Source organism: Propithecus coquereli, unplaced genomic scaffold (assembly GCF_000956105.1).
Source record: "Propithecus coquereli isolate 6110/MARCELLA unplaced genomic scaffold, Pcoq_1.0 Scaffold665, whole genome shotgun sequence".
In the NCBI taxonomy this organism is placed as follows: Eukaryota; Metazoa; Chordata; class Mammalia; order Primates; family Indriidae; genus Propithecus; species Propithecus coquereli.
The window spans coordinates 305,750-329,587 of NW_012152674.1; the positions used below are offsets into that span (position 1 = coordinate 305,750).

The window sequence follows — 23,838 nt, forward strand, 5'->3', positions numbered from 1 at the left end:
GGCTGTGGAATTTAGCAATTCAATGCAACAAATGCTTTCTGAACCCCTGTGCTATGCCACGGGAACAGAACAGGCAGAGAGAGGAAATGTGGGGGCCCAGGGCAGGCACCAGCCAGGCCTGGAAAGCCAGGAAGGCTTCCTAAAGGAAATGACAACGCTTCAGAGGTCTGATGGATGAGTGAGGTCAACCACAGCGGGGCACTAGGAGGAGCAGAGGATACCAAGAGAGTCCCAGTGGGAGGAACAACATCTGTAAAGGTCAGTGAGGAAGGCGGGCTTGGGACTCTCAAGTTAAGGCAAAGAGTTGTGTCTGAAGCAGAGAGTCCATGTGGAAGGAAGAGAAGGGATGAGTTCACGGCCAAAATGGGCCTCATGGGCCAACTAAAGTCTTCATCCTTTTTCCTGAGGGAAATTCTGAAATTTTTCCAGATTTTACAAATAAAAATACAGGTTCTCCTGTTAAATTTGAATTTTAGTTAAACAACAATTAATTTTTTAAGCATAAGTATGTTCATGCAATATCTGGGACATTCTTTTTTGTTTTTTTTTTTTAAGACAGAGTCTCGCTCTGTCACCCAGGCTAGAGTGCCGTGGCATCATTGTAGATCACAGCAACCTCAAACTCCTGGGCTCAAGTGATCCTCCTGCCTCAGCCTCCCAAGGAGCTAGGACTACTGGTGCACACCACCACACCTGGCTAATTTTTTCTATTTTTAGTAGAGTTGTAGTCTTGCTCTTGCTCAGGCCGGTCTCGAACTCCTGAGCCTAAGCGATCCTCCCACCTCCGCCTCCCAGAGTGCTAGTGGGACATTCTTATATTAAAACATTATTCATTGTTTATCTGAAATTCAGGGTTTCTTTTTCTTTTTTTGTCTTTTTGAGTCAGGGTTTTACGCTGACTCTATGCTGACTTTATGCTATGTTGTCCAGGCGGCCCTTGAGCTCCTGGGCTCAAGTGAGCCTTCCGTGTAGCTGGGTCTACAGGTGCACACCACTGCACCCAGCTTGCAATTCAGTTTTAACTGGGCCTCCTGGTGACTTTAAGTGTAGGGTCATGGAAGGGTTTCAAGCAGGGCGACTACAAGTTCATATTTATATTTTAGGAAGCTCCCAGGATTTGCAGAAAAATAGACTAGAGGGAGACCAGGAAGGGGCAGGGGATGAGGTTCCTCCCATTTTGCAGGCCAGAGAAGCGGAGGTCCGCACCAGGAATGGGGGCATCGCATCATGTCTGCCAACCCATCTGCCTGCCCTACCCGGGAGGCGGCCTTGGATAAACCCCAGGTGATGAGGCCCCAGAGGGCTGCAGACCAGATCAGACCCCAGCTCTGCCGTGTGAGCCTCTGGCACTGTCTGCTCCCTCCTGGACCCGCAGTATCTTCATCTGCCAAACAGAGGGGTCAGATGGTCAGAGAGATTGTCCGTGAGGGCCCTTCTGCTTCTGCCATCCTGGGGCTCTCTGCCCATGGTCTCTCTGGTATCTCTCCTTGCGTGGGCCACCATGGTGGAAAGTCCAAACCCAAGATGTTTGGCTCCAAGGTCACCCTTTCTGTGCCCCCTTGCTCCTTCTTCCCTTCTGCCATCACTCTGGCCAATGAATGCGTGAAGGGCCCCCACGAGGCCTGTTTCCAGCTTCAGGTCCCAGACCTGGTCTGGGAGAAGGGACTCAGCATTTGTGGACATCCTGTTATGTGCCAAGCTAGGGCCTCTGCATCACGTGTCTCATTCAATCCTCACAGCAGCACCACAGGCAAGTCTTAGCCCCATTTCACAGATGAGGGAGCGGAGGCTCAGCAGTCCAGTTGCCTACCCGGACACACAGCTGGGCAGGGCCAGCCTGGAGTGGAGTCCAAATCTGGCCGGCGCCAGTGCTCTGCCCTCCCCTGTCTCCAGGAAATGTCCCCGGGAACCCCTAATCCCCCATGTATTCAGCGCTTGGGCTCAGTCAGCAGTCTTCTTGTCCCACTGCAAGCACGTGCTGCCCAGCTCTTCCTGAGTTAAGCCAGGGACTAAAATGGGTCAGCGTAATGCTCATCTGCTGGGCCCTATGGTTTACGAAGCCCTTTCCCATCCGTGCCTGCCCCACGACCCGATGGAGACTGCATGGCCCCTCCAGCTCTTGGAGACTGGGGCTTTGCCGCAGTGATGGCCACGTTAAATATTAATAGGGCAGCTCCTAGCACTGCTGTGATGTCAATTACTGGGCCACTCGGTGAGGGCTGCGGCTGCCTTTCCAAGGTGAAGCAGTGACTGGAATGAAGCCGGCTCAAATGGCATCCCAGGAGGCTGGCTGTGAGGCCTCGGAGAAGATGCTGCAAATGTAAGGTGTGGCAGGAGTCCAGAAGTTTTCCTCGTCCTCTGATCTCGCCAGCTCGCTCAGGCTCCGGAGGCATCCTGATGCTGGCATGATGCATTCAGTCATTTGGCAAGTATTTATGGAGCACCTGTTGTATACCAAGCACAGTGCTAGGCTCTGGAGATACAGCTGTGAGCGTGACGAGGTCTTTGCATCGTGGAGCTCCCTGTCTGTTGGAGGAGAGTGAGAAACCCAGCACTGCAGGTGAGGGCAGGTGCCTACCCCAGCCTAAGGCCAAAGGATCCTTCCAAAGGAAGCCAGGGTGATGCTGAAACCTGAAGAAGGAGCCCAAGTTAGGTAGAGAAAGAGGAGGGGTGTTTCAGGCAGAGCGAATAGGTTTGAAGCACAGATCCTTGTTCCACCTGTTCAAGCCATTTATCTGCAAGTTAGGGCCCCCCCTCACCCCAGCCCTCCCCACCTCGTGAAGACAAAATGAAGCCATTGCTAGCAATAGCGTAGGGCTGGGTGCACAGTGAGATACACAGGGAGAACTCAGGGGTAGCTGTTATGAAACTGTCTCTCTGCCTTTATATGATTCCTTTGCACTGTCAGGAATTCTTCCCCCCATTTGGTAAGCAGAGAAACTGAGGTTCAGAGAGGTGACCAGACATGCCCATGGTTACATGGTGGATCCCAAGTTGGACATAGGACCCTAGGCTCTGACTTGGGCATTTTGCCATACTCCAGCCACAGGCAACCCTAGCAGTTGTTTCAGCTCAGTGAGACATAGAATCCCACTGGTGATTCCAGCATGAGTTCCTTGGCTTCATTTTCAAAGTCAGTCTTGGCTTCCTTTGAGGTAAGGCCTCAGCTTTCTGAGGATAAGCCCAGGGCTGGGCTTTGAGAGGCCTGGACATGGATTTGGTTTTGCTGCTAACCTGCTGTGTGACCATGGGTGAATTACTTTCCCTCTCTGAGCCTCATTTCCCTTAGGACCAGCCGAATAACCAGCTGCCATTGTCTGGGTCTCTGATTCTCCCAACAGTACTGTGGGAAGGGAACTACTTTTAATTCCATATTAAAGATGAGGAGTCAGCCTGAGGGGGGCAAAGTGACATGCACAAGGCCACACAATTAGCAAGTGGGGACCAAGATTTGGAGCCAGGCTTGTCTGCTGGCACAGTTGGCCATCAGTCCACCATGCTGTGCCACCTCTTGGAGTAAGAAAACCAAAGCGAATTGTCTTCAAGATCTTCATTATGGGTCTGTGATTCTGTGAGTTCCCGGTTGCCACAAGCTTTCAGGGCCCAGTGACTTCATGAGGAAGGCTCATCCTCCAGCTGTCCCCATTTAAAGGGGGTGACAACATTGTCACAAGTACCAGGTAGGCAGCAGCCACTGCCTCCCTCAGGCACAGCATTACTCCTCCTGGCAACAGCTCAGAGAGTCTAGCAAGGACAGCAACATGCCCATTTTATGGAAGAGGAAACTTAAGCTCGGAGAGGTGCAGCAACCTGCCCAGTTCTCCCAGCTACAGTGGAAGAGCTGAGATCTGAGGCCAGGTCTGGTAACTCCCAATCTTGTGCTCTGAGTAATCACAAACCGGCCAGATTCAACCTGGGTGCCCTCCTCCTCCGTTCAGCTCCTTCCTGGCTCCTGCAGTCAGTCCTGCCTTCCTCCCCTCTGCTCCCTCCCTTTTCTTATCTTTCACTCAGCTGTCATTTAATCGGTAAGCTGTCAGTTGATTTAAGGTATTCCCCCTCCTGGGGTGGAGGAAAAGGAAGACCTTGGCCACTCACGAAGATGGCTTTCACAGTGGGATTTCTGTAATACGCAGAAGGTGTGACCGCATTCCGTTCAGCGTTCGTGGAGTGGTGCCTGGATTCAGGACCCTCAGCCAGGCATCCCAGGGGCTCAGATAACGAATGAAACACAGGCCCTATCCTCTGGTGCTCACATTCTGCAAGGGAAATGGCAACTTCTTGGGAAGCAAGAAGCAGGTGGTATAAGTGACAAAGAGCATTAACTTTATAGTCAGAAAGACCCGGTTCAAATCCTAACTCTTCTACTAGCTGCATGACCTCGGGTGAGAGGACGCTCTCTGAGCTTCCGTTGCCTCATCTGTTTAGTGAGTATAAAAAGAATAGTTGCCATGAGGATCAAATGAGATTATACGTTACATTAAATGACATAACACAGTGCTCGACACCCTGTAGCTGGCCAGTAGACGTCCACCCCACTGATGTCGCTCTGTGCAGATGGCGGGTACCAGTCACAGTAGGAGTAGGTGGAAGGCAAGAGTACTTCTTGTTGCAGAAATTGGGAAGCCTTTTTAGGGGAGGTAAGATTTCAGCTGGGTATTAAAGGATTGAAGAAGCAGGGAATGAGGTGGAGGGATGAGAAAGGACATTCTAGAAACTCATGGATAGGATCAGGGACTTGGTGGGCCTACAATGTCCAGGGAGTGGGTGATGACCTTGGGATGATGGGCCTGGGCCAGGTTATGAAGGGCCAGATGGAGAAGCTTTGATGTTTGAAGGGGGAGAGGTTCCACCTACGACCCCAGGGGCAGCTCAGCGCTGTGTCTGCAGAGGTCAGCCTCCTAGAGCCAGCAGCCTTCTCGTGTGGCTTTGTTCCTCCCAGATCCCTCTGTTTCCTGAGTCGGAGCCCGCCTGCCACCGTTTTGTCTGGGCTCAGAAGACAGAAGCCTATAACAATCTGCTTGCCTCCTACTAACATACTGGGGAGGAAAAGATGTTTTTTAGCAGAGTTTCCTGGCAGGGAGCTGTGGTGAAAACTCAACGACCCTTTCTCTCCCTTACTCCCAGGGTATGGTTGAAGCAGCAGTTGATGACAGCTGCTTATTACAGCTTTACAGCCGTGATGGCTGGTGCCACTGCCAGTCACAGCTCAGCGACTAAAAGAATGTTCTCAGGCTCTCAGGTCAGGGGCAGCTGTGGAAAGAGCGGTGGAGATGGAGCGGCTCTGGATCCTGGTTCCTGCCCCCTGCTTTCTGTGCTGCAGTTGGGCAAGACGCTTAACCTCCCCGGGCCTCAGTTTCCCCATCTGTAAGATGGAAACAATAATACTGACCTTGCCTTAACCAAGAGGGAGTGTATTGGCAAACTGCTGCCCCTCGGTCTGCTATGGAGTAGGGGGATTCGGTACCTTCTTCACTCCGTGACTCGACATGATCCAAACACTTGGCTTTTGAGGCATCCCTGTTTTATCCTCTCGGTTGTCCTGTCCTGTTCATCTTCCAATGGTGAAATACTCTAGACTTTCAGAGCTCGGGAAAAAAAAGGACTTTGCCATCCGCCAGTGCAGCCTCCCATTTCACGGGTAAGAAATCCAAGGCTCAGGCCAGGTGCGGTGGCTCAGGTCTGTAATCCTAGCACTCTGGGAGGCCGAGGCAGGAGTATTGCTTGAGCTCAGGAGTTCAGGACCAGCCTGAGCAAGAGCGAGACCCTGTCTCTACTAAAAATCGAAAAAATTAGCTGGGTGTGGTGGTGAGCACCTGTAGTCCCAGCTACTCGGGAGGCTGAAGCAGGAGGATCACTGGAGCCCAGGAGCCTGAGGTTGCTGTTAGGCTGATGCCACGGCACTCTAGCCCGGGTAACAGAGCAAGACTCAGTCTCAAAAAAAAAAAAAAGAAAAAAGAAAAAAAGAAAGAAATCCAAGGCTTAGAGATAAAGTAACTGCATTCTTCAGCCCTCCCACCTGGGCCCACCCAGTGGGTGCCATGCAGAAGCTTGAGGCAATTATCCAGATGGTTTGAGACAAAGGATCTAGAAAATTCTCTCTCAGGAACACAAGCTCCCAGACCATCTGCAGAAGCCTCTTTCACCCTCATTTTCACTGCAATCCCATAGGTGACAGCTTTCCTTCTTCCCCTGGGCTGAGCTCCTCTGAACAAGCTCAAGGGGGGCGGGTGCTCCGAATGGGGCTCTGAGCTCCACCCGCTCACAAAACCCGCTCACAGACTGCAGCTACCAGGACATTTTTGCGCGTCTTAATGCCAAAAGCTGCCTTGGGTGCCGGTCTGCTTCCAAGGCAGGCTCTGAAAGAGCAACAGAAGGCTCTGGATGATCCTGAAATCTGTGTTCTCATTCTGATCTTAGACACAGGGGGCGGGATTTGGGATCAGCAAAAGAACACTGGGGTCAAAGGAAATGACAGAAAATGGGTGTGGGTGGGGAAGGCTTTGGATGACTGCAAGCATCTGACCCTTCTGGGCCTCAGTTTTCTCATCCGTATAACGGGGATAATGACCTCCCTCCAAGTGACGATTTTTTTTTGAGACGGAGTCTCGCTATGTTGCCCAGGCTGGTCTCGAACTCCTGGGCTCAAGGGATCCTCCCGTCTCAGCCTCCCAGGTAGCTGGAATCACAGGTGTGTGCCGCTGTACCTGGCTTCAAGTGCAGAGGATTTGATGATATATGAGGTTAAATTGTTTACCCTCAAGGCAGGCAGAGAGTGATTAATAAACAAGAGCTGTTGTTGATGCTATTGTCGGTGGTGTTTATTGTCATTGGCTGGGGATCAGTAAGGTCATCTTGGCAGCAGGCAGCCTGCATTGGGGGAAAAAAATTAAAATCCTATCTGTGTGACACTAATTTGTGGGCAGGTAGCCCCTCCAGCTCAAGACAGTAACCATGCCAACAGTGTGAACACCATCTCTCTAGAACAATACCAGGTTTTCTCTGTAATATGTCCCTTGGTGTCCAGACTTCTCAGGCAGCTCAGAGTGTCCTGGAGTATCTGAGAAAAAAACCCAAAAACCAGGTCGTGCCTTTTCTGGGTCACCTATTCACTGGGCCGGTGGAGGGTTCTGTCAGTGCTTTGGAAATCCAGCCCCGCATGAGGAGGAGTCGTGACCACTAGCTCAGAGTGGGTTGCAGCGAGGAATTATTACAGCTTTACAGCCGTGATGGCTGGTGCCAGCACCATGCAGGCACAGCGCACACGCTTGCTGACCCCCACAACGAACCTAAGACACGGGCATGGTCAGTCCTGTTTTTTTTTTTAAATGAAGATTCTGATTCAGTAGGTCCAGGATGGGACTTGACTTCCTTCCTTCCTTCCTCCTTCCCTCCCTCCTCCCTTCCTTGTCTTTCTGTCTTCGTGAGACAGGGTCTTGCTCTGTCACCCAGGCTGGAATGCAGTGGCATGATCATAGCTCACTGCAGCCTTGAACTCCTGGGCTCAAGGGATCCTCCCACCTCAGCCTCCCAAGCATCTGGGACTACAGGTGTGAGCCACTGCATTAGTCACTGCCCAAGGGTACTCAGCTGGTACACTGGCAGAACAGGATTCGAACCTAAGTCCAGAACCATGTTATTTCTCCCGTTATACCACACATCCTCAGGAAGCTAGGGGGCTTTTTGCCGTGTTCCCTGAGTGAGACTCTGTACCAGGTGAAGACACAGACTGGGCCCCTGGGGATTGCTCTGAGCCCTGGGGCAACACGAGGGTGTTTGACATTAACCGTTGGCCTCCTTTACCTTGGTCAGGGGCTCTCTTTGGAGTTGTTCAAAGGGTGTGTTTACTGCTGAGACTTAGGAGCCCTGGGAGCAGGGTCTGGGGAGTTTGCAGCCCCCCAGAGAGCAAAGATCAGTGCTGGTAAGGGTGTGCAGGCTATAGGGTAGGAGGCTTGTGTATGATTTTTACAATTTGAATGACCCCTGCAGAGGAGTCACACTTTGAGCCCTTCTCAGCTGACACCCCAGGGCAGTGTGGGGCCGGTCAGGCTTGGGATTGTGCCAGACCTGAGCATGAATCCTGGCACTGCCCATGACCAGCTGTGTGACTTTGTTCAAACCCTGGAACATCTCTGAGCCAGTTTCCTCATCTGTAAAATGAGAATGGAAATTGTTCCTACCTTACACGGGCATCTTGAGGAAAAAAATATGTGCATCTCTGCAAGTACTTTGCCTGGTGCTGGGAACATGGGAGATGGTTCCTCGAGAGTGGGCGTGGGTGGGGCTGCCCAGCATAGGGCAGAGTAAGAAGAGGGCCTGGGACAGAGTCTTGAGGAACCCCAGCATTTCAGGGTAGGCTAGAAGACAAGCCACACAGGAGATGGGAGAGGAGTGGACAGAGCAACAGAGGGGAAGCCAGGAGAGCTGGTCAAGGAGGGGTGAGCAGTAGTGTCCAGTCCAGCCAAGCAGGCCCGAGAGGTGAGGACTATGAAGCATCCTTGGATTTGACAAAAAGGAAGCCTCTGGTGGCCATGGTGGAGGAGTAGGGACAGAGCCAGAGCACACTGGGCTGAGGGCTGGGTGGGAGGTGAGGAAGTGGACGTGGGGAATTTTGGTGAGAAGCAAAGAAAACCTTCCTGGGAGAACCATCATTTATGCATGTCAAACTCAATTGTTCAGGCTGGGCGAGGTGGCTCACGCCTGTTAATCCTAACACTCTGGGAGGCCAAGGCAGGAGGATTGCTTGAGCTCAGGAGTTTGAGCCCAGCCTAAGCAAGAGCAAGACCCCATCTCTACTAAAAATTAAAAAATCAGCCGGGTGTTGTGGTGCGCACCTGTAGTCCCAGCTACTCGGGAGGCTGAGGCAGGAGGATCGCTTGAGCCCAGGAGTTTGAGGTTGCTGTGAGCTAGGCTGACGCCACGGCACTCTAGCCCATGCAACAGAGTGATGCTCTGTCTCAAAAAACAAACAAACAAACAAAAAACAAACAAAAAAAACAAAACAAAAAAACAAACTCAATTATTCAGAATGCTCCAGCTCTACCTAAATTTTCACTGTTTTGAAATCAATCTCAGTCCAACACAATCAGAAAAGCTGGAAGAGCTCTCAGCCCTCTAAGAGCTGGAAGGAGCTGAGGATGTGTCCCCATCCGGTGCTGGCCCTCCTCTGTCCTCTCACCAGAACCCCATCCTCACAGATGGTGGGTGGGTGATTAATTACTATCCAGCCTGCGCATGCTCTTTGGCGATATTCACTAGGGGAAAGATCAGCCTGGTTTGTTAACCTGAATTCCATCAGCAAAGGTGACTCTCAAAGCATGGTGAAGCCTGGGATGGGGGCCTCCTCTCAGGCCCACACTCAAATCCTGTTTCGTGGGCACCGAAACTGTGGTCATTTTAGCATCCCAGCAGGAAGAAGAAGGACTGAGAGGCAGGAGACCTGGTATGGAGGCCCTAGATCTGCTCACTTGCTGTACAAACTAGGGCCAGCCCCTCCTTCTCCTCTGATCTGTTTCCCCTTATGCAGGATAAGGGGTTGGACAGTGGTGACTCTAAAGGTTCTGTCAGCTCTGACATTCTAGGATGTGGCTTTCTATTCTGCAGTCCTTTAAACCAGTGGTCCCCAACATTTTTGGCATGGGGGGGCCAGTTTAATGGAAGATAATTTTTCCACAGTCAGGGGGTGGCTGGGGTGAGGGTTAGGCAGAGCCCAGGACGATGTGCCGCCCGGTTCTTAACAGGCCATGGACTGGTACTGGGCCACAGCTGGGGTTTGGGGACCACAGCTTTAAACAATTCTTTAAGTCCAATTTTCCAGATGGCAAAACAGGTCCATCTGGAAAAGTCCCAGTCTCCAGTCCCTCCCTTTTCCCTTTTACAGCATCTTACTCTCCAGAGCAAGACTCCTGGCCTGAAATATGGCTTCCACCACCTCTAGTGGTTCCCCATTACCTAAGGATATAGCCTCAGATCTTCAGCCTGGCATTTAAAATATTCCCAAATCCTGTTTTACCCAACCTCATTTCCCACTGCCAGGCCTCTCTTCTCACCATCTCCCAGATTTTGTTTCTGCCCTCACCACCAAGCCTTTACCCATGCTGTATCCCACCCCGTTATCTTTTCCTGACTCTCCTCTCCTTCAAGGGCCAGCTTACCTGCTCTTTTGTATTTAGACCTCACCTCAGAGGCAGGGGCTGTGTCTTACTTATCTCCTCCTTCCCTCCAGCCACCCCATGCATGCAGTAGGTGCCCAATAAAATTCTCGGCGAGCCCAAGGCTCATTCTCCTAAACTGCCCTTGGCATGTTAGACTTCAGACGGCCCTGTCGGTCAGCCCAGCCCAGGGCCTCCAGCCCCCGCCTTTGCCGCAGGAGGAAGTCCAGCTTTGCGCTGAACTGGGATTCTGGCTCCACTACTTACAGGCTGTGTAACCTTGAGCAAGTCTCTAAACTCGTTTTGCCTCCGGTTCCACATTTGAGAAATGGGGAGACCAGGTGTGGCCCCCCGCGGGGTGGGTTGTGAGGGTTAAATAGGATAATGCCCGTGCAGGCGTAGCACTGGGCCGGCTCCTAGGTGTGTCCTGAATGTTACTCATCCCGGCCGGGCCACCCAGACTCTCCTCTCTGGGAGGCACAGTCTGCCCAAGGCCACGTCTCAGGGTGGGGGCGCAGTTCTACAGCGCGGTGGGTGTGAGAGGGTGTGTGTGTGTGTCAGGGGTGTCACCAAGGGTCCTGCCCAGGGCAGTGCAGACACAAGCGCAGGGTGTGGCTCCGCAGAGCCCATCAGCTCGGCTGGGCTCCGGGTGGGAGAGACGGCGGGGGCGGGCCTCCGGCTTCGCCATCCGCAAGGTTTATTTGCTTTTTGGGCCCTGCTCAAAGCCAGATCGCTAACGTGGCTTCAGTGGCGCTTTTCAGGGTGGGGCTGTGACAATGCACTGCCTGTGCAGGCGCCATCACCGCGCCCCTGCTCGGGCTCCGCGTCCCCAGCTCGGCTCTCCCTGCTCCCACCTCCACCTCTGCGGCTGCGAAATGCAGCACTCGCAGGGCGCCTGCGCGGCTTTCGGGAGGGGCGGTGGCAGCAGTTATTTATAGTAGGTGACGTCACCTTGAAATAGACCGTTAGGGCTGGCCCGCCCTTCCCCCCTCCCACTCTCGCCGCTCCCCGGCGCCCGGACCGGCCGCTCCCACTGCGCAGGCGTCGTGCCGTCCTCCCATCCCCCCGCGCGGCCGCCTCTCCTCCCTCGGCGGCGTCGGCGGCGCGAGCCACAGCGCGCGGGGCGAGCCAGCGAGAGGGCGTGAGCGCGGCGCTACCTGCAGCCTGCAGCCTCCGGCCCGCCGGCGAGCCAGTGCGCGTGCGCGGCGGCGGCCTCCGCGGCGACCCGGGAGCAGACCGGCGGGCTAGCGAGCGAGCGAGCGGTGCGGGGCGCGAGGCGAGGCCGAGCCGCGAGTGACATGGGGGACCGGGAGCAGCTGCTGCAGCGGGCACGGCTGGCCGAGCAGGCGGAGCGCTACGACGACATGGCCTCCGCCATGAAGGCGGTGAGCGCGCCTGGAGCCCGGGAGGGCGGCCGGGGCAGCCGGCGTTGGGGAGGGATGGGGCGGCCGGGTGGCATTTCCCTCTTGGCCTGGGGCGACCCCGCGACCTGGCTGGGCGCGGCCGCCCCGCCGCAGCCCGCGCTTCCCGCTCCCGCCCGGCGCCCCGCCATTTCCTGAGGCTGGGCTAGGGTGGGGTCTCGGGAGGGAACCGTTCGGGGTCGGGGACGCAGCCCTGCGGGGCAGGCTGGCGGGCGGGGGTCGCCGCGTCCTCACTCGGAGCCCTGCTTGGGGGGAGGGATGCCCGACGAGGCGTGAGGGAGCCACATTTTTCCTTCTAGACCGTTCTGCTGGACCTGGGGGCTCACCCTCTTCTCGCCTTCCTCCATTCCCCAACTTGTAATAAAGAATCACCTAGTGAGTGGCACCCTGTTTCTCCTGGATTCCTCTGCCGCGACCTGAAGTCTGTAACTCTGTTCTGTTTTGCTTGGCTCGCCCGAATCATTCTGGTTCCACCTTCCCACGCCTGGGGTCTGGCTTTGTGTGCGAAGACCCTCTTCCTGCAGTCTAGGCTGGACGACGGCGGGGGCACAGGGGCGCGGGGCCCCGGGTATGATGCTGCGCTGTCTGCCAGGAGGTTAAAATGAAACGTGACTTCTCGGTCAGACGAGCCTGTGTGCCTTTGCATTCCCGAGACCCTCGTAAATCGGTTCTGCAACTCGATTTCCGGTAGAGTCGTGCCCAGCCACACCCTAGCAAATACGGTGACTTAGACACCACCTGCATTTCTGACACTTTGGGTTCCGGTTACCATTTCACTGCCCCTCTCTTCACTTTATTTTACGTTTTCTCTAAATGAACATTACTTCTTTCTGCGTCAAGGTCACACAGTGGTGGAGCTACAGCTGCGGCCACCTACCTGCTGTGTTCATCCAGTGTACAACCTCCTGACACCTGGGAGGATCCCCTGGGACTCCCCCTTAGACGATCTAAAGATTTGGAAAATCCGGGGGTGAGATTCAGAAATCTGCATTTCAGCCAGCTCTCACAGGCGATTTTTAGCTGGCTTAAGTTTGAGAATTACCCCCCCTGGGTTATAGCTAATACATCCTTTTGAAGGGATTTCTTAAAAACTACCAATACCAAGGCTTTCTAAAAATTTAAGAGTCATTTGAAAAACTCGTTTTAAGGCTTTTGCTATTAATATCAGATGAAATACGTAGTTGAGGCCAATATTTAGGATTATTCAGGGAAGAAAGATACTTGAGTTATCTTCCCTGTGGTGTCCTTGTTACACATTTAACTAGGTCTGTTTGGAAACCGGCTACAGCAAGGTCCATGTGTTGATTCATTGGTGATCCTGATTCGAACACTCTGGCCTGCTATTGTGGTTAAAGAGGAGCTTTTCATCCAAACCAGGGAATGGTCTAGGTTTGGGGCCTGAAATTTATGGGGTCCCTCTTTAAAAAAATGGGTCTATAATTTTACAGATTTACAGAAATGGGACTGGCTGTATGAGTGCATTTCCTTGGGGCCTTAAAGCTTAATCTCTTTAAGAAAGAGCTGCTTCTGTCCACACAGCAAGTCACACTTAAGTGAGCCTCTTCTCCTCAGTAACTGAGAGGAACTGGGATGATGTAGGCTGAGGCTTCTGGACATTTTTGTAAGGCCCTTGTTAACCCCATGAGTGGGACTTTTGAAGGCTGCAGTGTTAGGAGCCCTTTGGGAAGTAAAGATGGTGACAAGAAAGAAAGCATGGGGCTTGAAGGTGAATTGAGGTTAAGCAAAAATGGTTAGAAGGTACATTCTGGAGCTATCAGAAACCTGAGGTCACTGAGATGGGAAATAAAGAATGGAGAGATGTTTCCAGAACGAAATCTAGTCGGAGCAGAGAAGAAGATTGGCTTTCTGGTCTTCATAAGCAGGCTTGAAAATGCTTTCTTGCAGCTAGCTTCTCGTGTCCAGCAGATCTTCTCTGAGGCATTAAGGTATTGTTTTCCAAACTAATGGACCTTTCAGTGTGTTGGGAGCCTATAATATCTCTATCTGAAATGATTGATGAACATTGAAAATTAAATCCAAGCTTTAATTATGTCATCTTAGAATTGTGATAAACCATTTCCTCAAGGTAACTCCTATCAAAAAATACAAACGTTTTTTTCACCAATATGCCTGTTCCTATGTTAAAATTTTTTTGTCATGTAAATGAAATTTATTGGAAGGGACTTAGCAGGGGTCAGTGGTGAACACCTTATTTTTTATCTGTTAAGTCAGTGTTTGTAGATTAAATTCTTAATGTTATTGGGATAACTCAAGTCCCCATTTTATTAACATAAGCCTCAACGAACTTCAGTAACTGTCAGGCTTTACGTGAGTATTCTTCAGGGCGATAGAAGGGCAGGTAAGTAGACTACAGGGAGAATGGAGCAGGATACCTGCATTGAGCGTATGTTCTGATGCCACCACCCTGTGACCTTGAAACTTAAATCTCTTGGCTTCAGGTCCTCTGAAGTATAAAACTAGTAATGTTGGTGTTACTAACAAGTCAGTTTTCATCTTCAGTCTTCTAACTTGTTCTTTATTTCCTTTATGATTGAAATGGTCACCTAATAATGTTTCCTGCCTGTAATAATTGATGTTCCTTATTCTAGCAGCATCACCTGGAGGACAGTGTCGGTAAGCTTTAAGAAAAATCATGCATACTGGAAACAATGGTGTCGCCTCATCAGTTGAGAACTATGATTTGTGCCTCACCCCGTAATTTGAAGAGGCGAGAAGTCTTTCTGAAATGAACTGTAAAGGAATATCTTCAAGCTCTCTTTATCTCATACCTAGTAGCTTGCACAGCGTCTAATAGTGGGAGGGAACATTGTGAAAGATTCTAGAGCCCAAGTCCTTTGAATGACCTTACACAATTCATAACCTCTGTAAAATGAGTCTGACACTGTTTTATGAGAACTATGAAATCTATAAAGTGGGATTAAAATGTTAGTACATTAGACTAAGTGATTTAAGGAAAAAAGGGAAAATAACCAGATAGATTTCCAGTTAATATTCATGAGTAGACACAATCGAGTCATATCTCTTACTGCCCTGAGTCAACTATTTTATAAAAAAACATAGGTGGTAATCATGAAGTTATAAATTGTAAAAATTATCTGGGGTAGCATGGTGTGTTTTAACACTGATGCCCAGTCGATGACAAGGTTGACAGAAGACGGGGAGAAATATGTTTGAAGGACTTGAAGAATATCTATAGAAATCTTAAGTGCAGGAAACAAAACTGCAGTTTAAGGAAACAGGAGTTGGAGAGGAAGAGGCACTTGGCCCAACCAGCGGCCAAAGGCTCTTCCGACAGCTGTGAGATTATGGGAAGTGGGGACATGAGCAGGTGCTATGTAAGAGAAGAGCAGGACTGAGTGGCCCAGGGCGAGACAAACTCCGATAGTGATGGGTGATTTGACATATACCCAAGTTGTGGATAGTATGAAATCTTTAGAGCCACATTGGTACTACAGTTTGAAATATATAAAAACAAGGGGGCCCTGTTTCCCACTAACTGGTCATTTGAAACGTGATTATCTCCTTCATTTATTGGCTGAGGAAGGAAGATAGCCTTCTTTCTGGATTATTGTAATAGTCTGAATTAAAGGAACTTCAGGTGGCAAACAGCTCACATAGATTTGTTGCACTGAGGTGGGAATTGCGGCCCCCCTCTGGGTTTGGGTTCCTGAATTATCCCCAGAAGAGCTTCTTCCACAGTCAAGGACTGACTCCCTTAAAAGGAAACCAAAAATGTGTGTTCTCATTTTGGTCTCGGATTTTATATTAGTGGTAGACTGTAGTGTCACACTTACCCAGAAATATGGTTTGGATGTGTTTTTCCTGTTATAGTCAGAAAGTTCATGGAAGTTTTCATTTTACTTGTTAGGCACTAAGTAAATGGTAGCTGTCATTCAAGGTGTACATTCTTGTTTAATCATTTTTTTAGTTAAAAAAATTTCTTTATTCTCATTTAATCTTTTTTTTTTTTAATTAAGAAAATTTTTCTTTTAATCTCCTAAATGTTCTCCAGGACTTGTTTAATGTTTATAACAATTCTGGATAGGTACTATTATTAACTCCATTTTACAAATGACACTTTTAAAACAGATTGATTTTTCTCATGGTCAAACAGCTAGTTAAGTTGTGAAGCCAAGATTGGAACTCTTGAATTTAGAGCTCTCACTTTAACCTCTATAATAAGCCCCATGAGGCTAAAGGATAAAATGTCTAGTGTGTACTTTGGTATATTAACGACTGTTAACATTGGTGACTAAATTTCAAGCATTTTACACAAGTGGGCTTACTAAATCATTTTATGTATTGGATGCAAGTCATTTTTTTCTGAATAAAAACAATCTACCACTTATGGGTCTTAGCTACTGCAGAGAAGCATAAGAGGGAAACTCACAGATCAGGATTTTGCTTGTTTTCCTGAAGGCCAGAAGGTTTTTTTAGTTGAACTTGAGTTCCTGCTATTACATTAAATTTTACTTGGGGTATTTTAAGAAATCGTCTCATATCCTTGGCACCAATTGTTCTCCATATTGCCTTTAGTAACTTATAAGCCTATAGGCCCCCAAATTTGTCTGTGGGTTGCTGGTAAAGTTCCTTCCAAGTGTCCAAGCAGAGTCAGCTTGTCCTCTGTCCCAGCATTTTGGTACCCCTCCCACCCCTATTCCTTGCTGCAGTGACATTCCCTTCTGCTAGCGGTGGGTGTTGGCACTTCCATGATCGGAACCTGGCACGGCTTCTAGCCTTCGATCCTGGTGCCTGCCAGGGACAGTAGCTTGCGGTAATGCCATTCAGGTAGAGTTGTATTTGATCTCCGCCAGTCCCTCTGAAAATGTTCTATTATGTCAAAAGCAAGGCAAAGGCAGTCTCTTAACTACACAGGGATAGCTACTTTATTTGATTAACATTAAGTTTAGAGTGGATATTACCTGAAATTGTCTGCTCTGAGCTCGAAGTTCAGCCTATCTTGTGTGGCTCTACAGAACTGCAGCCTCGCCCTGGTGAGGATGAGGGGCTCGGCCTGGTCCTGGCTGGGGATGTTCCTTGCACAGTGACCTGTGGGGAGTGGTCTGATGGTGGGTGCAGCTTGGGCCAGGCAAGATCCTGGGTGTTAACTTGGGAAAGAGCCAAAAAAGCTTTCGTCTCTCTAGCTCACTTTTTAAATTTTTTTAAAAACACAAGGTTCAGCCAAAGAAGCTTAATGATTTTATGATGTGGGTTTACTTAATTGTTTGTGAGAATCATTTTCTTCTGTTATAAACTCTTAAAAGGAAGCCAGCTGATAGCACAGAAGTGCGCATAGCTGTAAAGGATGGGTCAGTAGCGTGTGTGTAGGATTTGCTCAGCGTTACTTTTGGTGCTGTTATTTCCCAGATTAAGGACTTTAAATTTTCCTAAATAGTTCCTGTGCTATTTTTGGCAGTGGATCTATTTTTACTCACCAATGCATAGTTTATTGCCTTGTGAGTAGTGGGAGGAGGCCCTTAGGGATTTTTGAGTAAGCGAATGGTGTCATAGGAAGATAAATGAATTAGCAGCAGGACAGGTCATTTGTGACATTTAGTAATGCTGTGTAGTTCTGGAGCAAAGAAAATTTGGGGCAACATATGTAACCTAAACATCTGTACCCCCATAATATGCTGAAATAAAAAAAAAAAAGTAAAAAAAAAAAATTGGGGGAGTGAGTGCCCTGGGGCTGGGAGTGGGTGTAGCCGAAGGCTGTGTGGTAAGGACATCAGCAAGTGGCTGGCAGGGAGTGCAGTCCTTAAAGAAATGGAGAGGAGGCCCTTTACACGTGGGCGGGTGTAGGTAGGGTTAAATGGGGGTCGGGAGGCCGGCAGGGGATCAAGAAGGCATAGGCTGTGAGTAGAGGTGGCGAAATCCCTTAGGTGGGTTGTAGCCATGAAGACTTAGAGTCCAGAGTTGCGGTGCTGAGGGCACTTACGTGTGGTGGAAATGAGTGTTGTAACTCTGGTGTTGGAGTGGGAAGGTCGAGAACTTGTCTAGGTCTATCTCTAAAATTTTATGTCTTGTCTTTGCTTCATCTCCTAATTGGAAACCATGTGGAGCCAAGTTCAGTGGTGTTAGTCCCAGCGACTTGGGGGACTAATCTCTTGAGCCCAGGAGTTCAAGCCCAGCCTGGGCAATATAGCAAGACCTCATCTCTTAAAAAAGAAAGAAAAGAAATTATTTGGAAACCTGTGATTGTAGAGATGCAGTACATCTCATCTCCCTGGATTATGCGGATGATCATCCAGCTAATTTCGTAGGTAGGGTCGGTGGATCCAGTGTCATCCTGGGCCTTTCCATTAGGCTGTGCTGCCTCCCAGTGTCTGCTTCCCTTAGTGCTTCCGTTAGTGCTCCTGGCTCCTATGTTTTGGTATTGGAAGTGTTTGGAACTGGTTGCTAATGTTAATGGAGGTTATTCTCAATAAATATCACTGAGTAAGACTGGTTGTAAATGTTTTTTGTTTTAATGGGCCATCTGATATCACATGGGTCTATAATTTTCCAGTCTGGGGAAAACTCAGTTTTCTTTAGTTATCTGATCAAGTAATAAAACTATCTTCATTCCGTAAGTTTTCTTTTGTTAACTGAGTTATAACCCAGGAGTATTAAAAAATGCTATCTTTAAATGTATCCAGTTATTTCCTAGTTAGGCTCTGGCTGGGGTTCTAAGAATAATGTTTACTTGCTTAGTTATGTTAGTCACCCTCAGCTGATGCTGATAGTGATTCATTCAGACTGGCAGGCAACCAGATGATTGTTACATAAACACTAATACTCCTAGTTAATGATTTTTCTTTTGAAGGTGTCACTCTAAATACTGCCCAGAGCCTTTTTTGGCCATTTACTCCTGATGAAGAAAGGATATGCTTACGTGAGTTCCTGAAACCCACAGATACACCCAAACTTCTTTTATGTTAATAGGGTCAACCTCAGCTTCGTGCCTTACCACACCTTTCATTGGTGCTCGGGAAAAATGGACTCATACCGTGCTGGAGCTGAAGGAGCCCTTCAGGATCATTTGGGCTCATCCTCCTTATTTTGGTTTTGATGTCCCGAAAGGTGGTGTTTGTTTAAGGTCACACAGCTAGCTCAGACTAAATTCCAGATGTCTTAGGTTTTAGTAATTATACTGCCCCTTGTATAAACACACTGTATGGTACATAAATGGATTTCAGATACACACTCAGTTTTAATGATACGCTCTGGGAAGTTACCTTGATGTATCTTTGCAGTGGTCTTAAGAAAGCAGCTCCGTTATGGATATCGGTTCCACTTGATCTCAAGTGGCCTTAGTCGGGTTTAGTAACTGCAAAATTTAAGGAGCGCTCCAAATTCTGTTCTTTGCCTCATGCTTTGTTTTATTGAATATTGCCCTCGAAAATCAAGTCATTCTAGAGGATTCACACATTCTGAAATTTGTCAGAGTATTTGGGATGGAATTTTGATTTAGAAAGGTTGCTTCCGTAAGAGACTAAGTTATTAAATATTTACAAAATCTCTTTGTATTTGCAGCAAGAAAATGTGAATGTTTAAAGGCACTTACTGGAAGAGAAAACCAGTGGGGTTACAGGCCTTCAACCAGATTTGAAGGGAGCATGGATTTTGGATTAGTGGTAGACTGGGGCAGATCACGGGGAGAGGTATGGAGACTACTAATGCGCGTGTGAGGAAGACGAATGAGAAACCTGGCTTGACTGGAGGCGAGGCGGCCCTCCTGGGGAGTTAGCCAGGACCACACTGAAGAAAGAAGTGGGGTTCGGTTGATCTGAGTAGGCAAAGGAGGAGAGACATAGCTCTGGGTTAAGGATTTGCAGCAAAATAAGGGTCCTGTTAACAGGGAAATGGGGAAATTAGAAGAGGGAACTGGTGTTTTTATTTTGTCTGGGGTTTGGGGGCAGAGAAGACTCAGACAGTTGCTTGTTTTACTTTGTAAGAACTTGTTGGATCCCTGGATCTCAGGATTGAAAAAAACCCAAAAAAGAAGTTTTCTGAATTTTACATGTAATAATGATTATACTTGTTGCTTATGTTCTTGAACTGCTTATTCCCCCAATAAACCATCATTGTTTGTTTAAAATAAGTAAAATAAAATTTCTGGTTCTCTGCAGCTCAGTCTTCTCAGACCATTTTAAACCTGTCTGTTTGAATATGCTGTTGATAACTTTCTCCTTTGAACTTGGCTTTTTCCCTCCATTGTTGGAGCTTCTGTTCTTATAGTTTGATTTAAGTAATACCTTTTTTGTTTAGTATTTTATGGTTTCCTAAAAGTGCTTTACTATTTTTTGTTCTGGTCTTTTGTAAAATTAAAGGCCTTTACCAGGTAGGTCATGTTAAGGAATCCTACTTTGTAGAAGAAAATGCAGCCTCTTTTGAGGGCTTGTGAAATATGCTAGGTCAGTTTAGCAAGTTACTGGCTTTGCTGGGGCCCAGACCAGGGTTTTATGATTCTAATTCTGTATATTTCCTAGGGTTACTGAACCAATTACCACAAACCGGGTGGCTTAAAATAACAGCAATGTATTCTCTCATAGTTCCGGAGGCTAGAAGTCTGAAATTGAGGTGTTGGCAGGACCATGCTCCCTCTGAAGGCTCTAGGGAAGAATCCTTCCTTGCCTCTCTCTTAGCTTCTAGTGGCTTCTGGCAACCCTTGATATTCCTTGGCTTGTGGGTGCATAACTGCAGTCTTTGCCTCCATTGTCACATGGTGTGCTCCCTGTGTGTCTTTTTATCTGCCTCCAAATCTCAGTTGTCCTTATAAGGACGCCAGTCATTGGGTTTAGGACACACCCTAATCCAAAATGATTGAATCTTAACTAATTACATCTACAAAGACCCTGTTTCCAAATAAGGTCATATTCACAGGTACCTGGGGTTAGGACTTCAAAATATTTTTCAACCCACGGGAGGGTCTAGTGCTCTTTCTACTAACTGCATAGCTAGTTCACTTGTAGTTGGCATTATGGAGAACTAGGAGAAGTTACAGCTTATGAAATTTAACTCTTTGATCTGAAATAGTTGATGCTCCCATCCTTCATGGCCAGTCAGGGATTCCTGTCAGGTCATCAGAGTAGAGCTTGTACTGAGTAGCTATGCTGCTTTCACCAGCGGCTCGGGCGTTTTAGTGTCATTAATGCATTGTTCTTCATTCTGGTTTGGGGAAGTATCAGTGGGGTTCCATTTCTGACCACATGGGGCAAAGCTCTGGCCACTAGGTATGTGTGATGTTTGATCTCATCTGCGAAACTCCTGTCCATCTGTTAATACGTATTTGAGGAGTGATTGGTTTTTCTCCAGACTGTAAAGCTGGAAGTAGAATCTGGAACAGAATTCCAGTCCGTCATCTTGGAGCATATGACAAAGGGATTGCACGATCTTGTTCAGAGTATCTTTTGCAGAATAGCTGAACCTCAAGGTTTTCTTCCCCACCATTATGCACCATGACCTCGCAACCTTTCCATGACTATCTTTATCCCCATTCCTCTACCAGTAGGAAAGCAACATCTTTAAGACTTGAATTGTGAATTTCTCAAGCCCTTATTGCTTTCTGTATTGAGTTACATTTATCTCTTCTGTTAGACTACAGTCTTCCTTTAGATAGGATCCTTGCCTATGTTGGTTTTGCCCATGAGTGGTGCTTATTCTCCAGTGACTTGTCCATAATCTTATTCTTGAGAAGGATTGTTGATTGTATTGAAGAGAATGTTTCTTTCCAAGATTTTCAGACTTTGCTCTCAATTTTTTTCTTTTTGGGGTTTTGCAGGTGACGGAGTTGAATGAACCTCTCTCCAACGAAGATCGCAACCTCCTGTCGGTGGCCTACAAGAATGTGGTTGGTGCCAGGCGATCTTCCTGGAGGGTCATTAGCAGCATTGAGCAGAAAACCATGGCTGATGGAAATGAAAAGAAATTGGAGAAAGTTAAAGCTTACCGGGAGAAGATTGAGAAGGAGCTGGAGACAGTTTGCAACGATGTCCTGGCTCTGCTTGACAAGTTCCTCATCAAGAACTGCAATGATTTCCAGTATGAGAGCAAGGTGTTTTACCTGAAAATGAAAGGCGATTACTACCGCTACTTGGCAGAGGTAGCTTCTGGGGAGAAGAAAAACAGTGTGGTCGAAGCTTCTGAAGCTGCCTACAAGGAAGCCTTTGAAATCAGCAAAGAGCACATGCAGCCGACACACCCCATCCGGCTGGGCCTGGCCCTCAACTTCTCCGTGTTCTACTATGAGATCCAGAATGCACCCGAGCAAGCCTGCCTCTTAGCCAAACAAGCCTTTGATGACGCCATAGCTGAGCTGGACACACTAAACGAGGATTCCTATAAGGACTCCACGCTCATCATGCAATTGCTGCGAGACAACCTCACCCTCTGGACAAGCGACCAGCAGGATGAAGAAGCAGGAGAAGGCAACTGAAGATCCTTCGGGTCCCCCACCCTTCCTTCACCCACCACCCCCATCATCACCGATTCTTCCTTGCCACAATCACTAAATATCTAGTGCTAAACCTATCTGTATCGGCAGCACAGCTACTCAGATCTGCTCTCCTGTCCCTTGGGAAGCAGTTTCAGATAAATCTTCATGGGCATTGCTGGACTGATGGTTGCTTTGAAGCCTACGGGAGCTCCCTTTTTGAATCGTGCAGAGAAGTGTGTTCTGAATGAGGCATTTTACTATGCCTAGTGATCATGAGAAATCCAGGTGAAAGTAATGGGGGAGATTAGAAAGGAGAATTAGCCAACACAGGCTACAGTTGATATTTAAAAGATCTATTTAAAACAAGCTGATAGTGTTTTGTTAAGCAGTACATCTTGTGCATGCAAAAATGAATTCACCCCTCCCACCTCTTTCTTCAGCTAATGGAAAACTGTTAAGGGAAGCTGATACAGACAGACAACTTGCTCCTTTCCGTCAGCTTTATAATAAACTGTTCAACGTGAGGTTTCAGTAGCTCCTTGTTTTGCCTCTTTAAATTATGATGTGCACAAACCTTCTTTTCAATGCAATGCATCTAAAGTTTTGATACTTGTAACTTTTTTTTTTTTTGGTTGCAATTGTTTAAGAATCATGGATTTATTTTTTGTAACTCTTTGCCTATTGTCCTTGTGTATCCTGACAGCGCCATGTGTGTCAGCCCATGTCAATCAAGATGGGTGATTATGAAATGCCAGACTTCTAAAATAAATGTTTTGGAATTCAATGGGTAAATAAATGCTGCTTTGGGGATATTATCTATGTGTAAGGTCTTGATTTTTCCTCTCTCAAGGAGCCATTTAACTGGTCACCATTTTGAATTCCGATTTGAGTCTCTCAAACACTGAAGTATTTGTAGTACAGTATTCAGGTTTTCCTGCCCTCTGATTGCATTACATATTTTGCAGTACACATGTAAGACTCGTGGATTTTAAATAGTTTCCTATGAACCCAGTTGACATAGCCTCTCTGATCCATCTCCCTGATACCAAACTGATGCTCGTAAATGAGCCTCGTAGAACAAAATGCGATCTTCCACAGTAGAGCACCTCTGAAAGGCTGTGGTGTGTTTAACTTGGGTGTTGTTTAACCCACCCTGGAATGTTGATTGATACCACTTGAAGGTAAACACTGAGTTTGTACATGTCCTCAAATTTTCTTAATATTCTTTCTGTATTAGATGTAATAAATCTAAGGGAAAATCTAAGGGATTTATTACATCTGGATCCCTGAAGTCATCTTTAGTGATTATTATTAAGAAAGCTTTTAAGTATTCTTTACAATAGAAAAACAGACCCCATTCTGAGTTTTGGAAGAAAAAAAGCCTAACCCCTTAAACACTCCCCAATTTGGTTGACCCCAAGGTGTCCCCGGAAGCCCAGCACCACCAATGAACTGTCCTTGAGTGACGTGGTTTACAGCCGCTCACAATGTTTTTTCACATCTAGTGTGGAACCTAGGAATGAGCATGTTAGATTGGTTCAGTTATCTGGAAGTCTTAAACATTTTATTTTTGACTAAAGCTTGGCACTAGACTGATGAAAATGGCCATGACTTTTTCTGTCCTTGAATTTATATTGTGGAGCACATAACTCTTAAGCATGGAAGTTTAACCCATTTTCTCATCGTGAAGTAGAGGCATGACCCCCCCACAAGCCAATAAATACTGCCTGTTTCAAGTTGACCTAATTTTAAGCTAAAATGGTTATTGAGTTTTACCTCAATTAGCAGGTCAGGTATTTTAAAGCTACAAGCTTTATTTGGCTAAGACACT

At 47.9% G+C, this 23,838-nt stretch overlaps 2 protein-coding genes across 2 annotated transcripts; one reads left to right on the forward strand and one right to left on the reverse strand.

Moving 5' to 3' along the window:
- Positions 1 to 2,266: 2,266 nt before the first annotated feature.
- On the reverse strand, positions 2,267 to 5,648 carry LOC105823276 (chromosome unknown open reading frame, human C22orf24; the record flags this gene model as incomplete). Its single annotated transcript, XM_012660415.1, is given in 5 exon segments — positions 2,267 to 2,631; positions 5,390 to 5,420; positions 5,465 to 5,527; positions 5,570 to 5,600; positions 5,602 to 5,648. Coding segments are annotated over 5 exon segments (537 nt in total), but the record flags the coding sequence as incomplete, so codon positions are not given.
- A 5,546-nt stretch (positions 5,649 to 11,194) lies between these two features.
- Positions 11,195 to 22,822, forward strand: YWHAH (tyrosine 3-monooxygenase/tryptophan 5-monooxygenase activation protein, eta). Its single transcript, XM_012660431.1, has 2 exons — positions 11,195 to 11,533; positions 21,354 to 22,822. The coding sequence occupies exons 1-2, from the start codon at positions 11,447 to 11,449 to the stop codon at positions 22,005 to 22,007; spliced, it is 741 nt and encodes a 246-aa protein (XP_012515885.1). The 5' UTR covers positions 11,195 to 11,446; the 3' UTR covers positions 22,008 to 22,822.
- Positions 22,823 to 23,838: the final 1,016 nt, after the last annotated feature.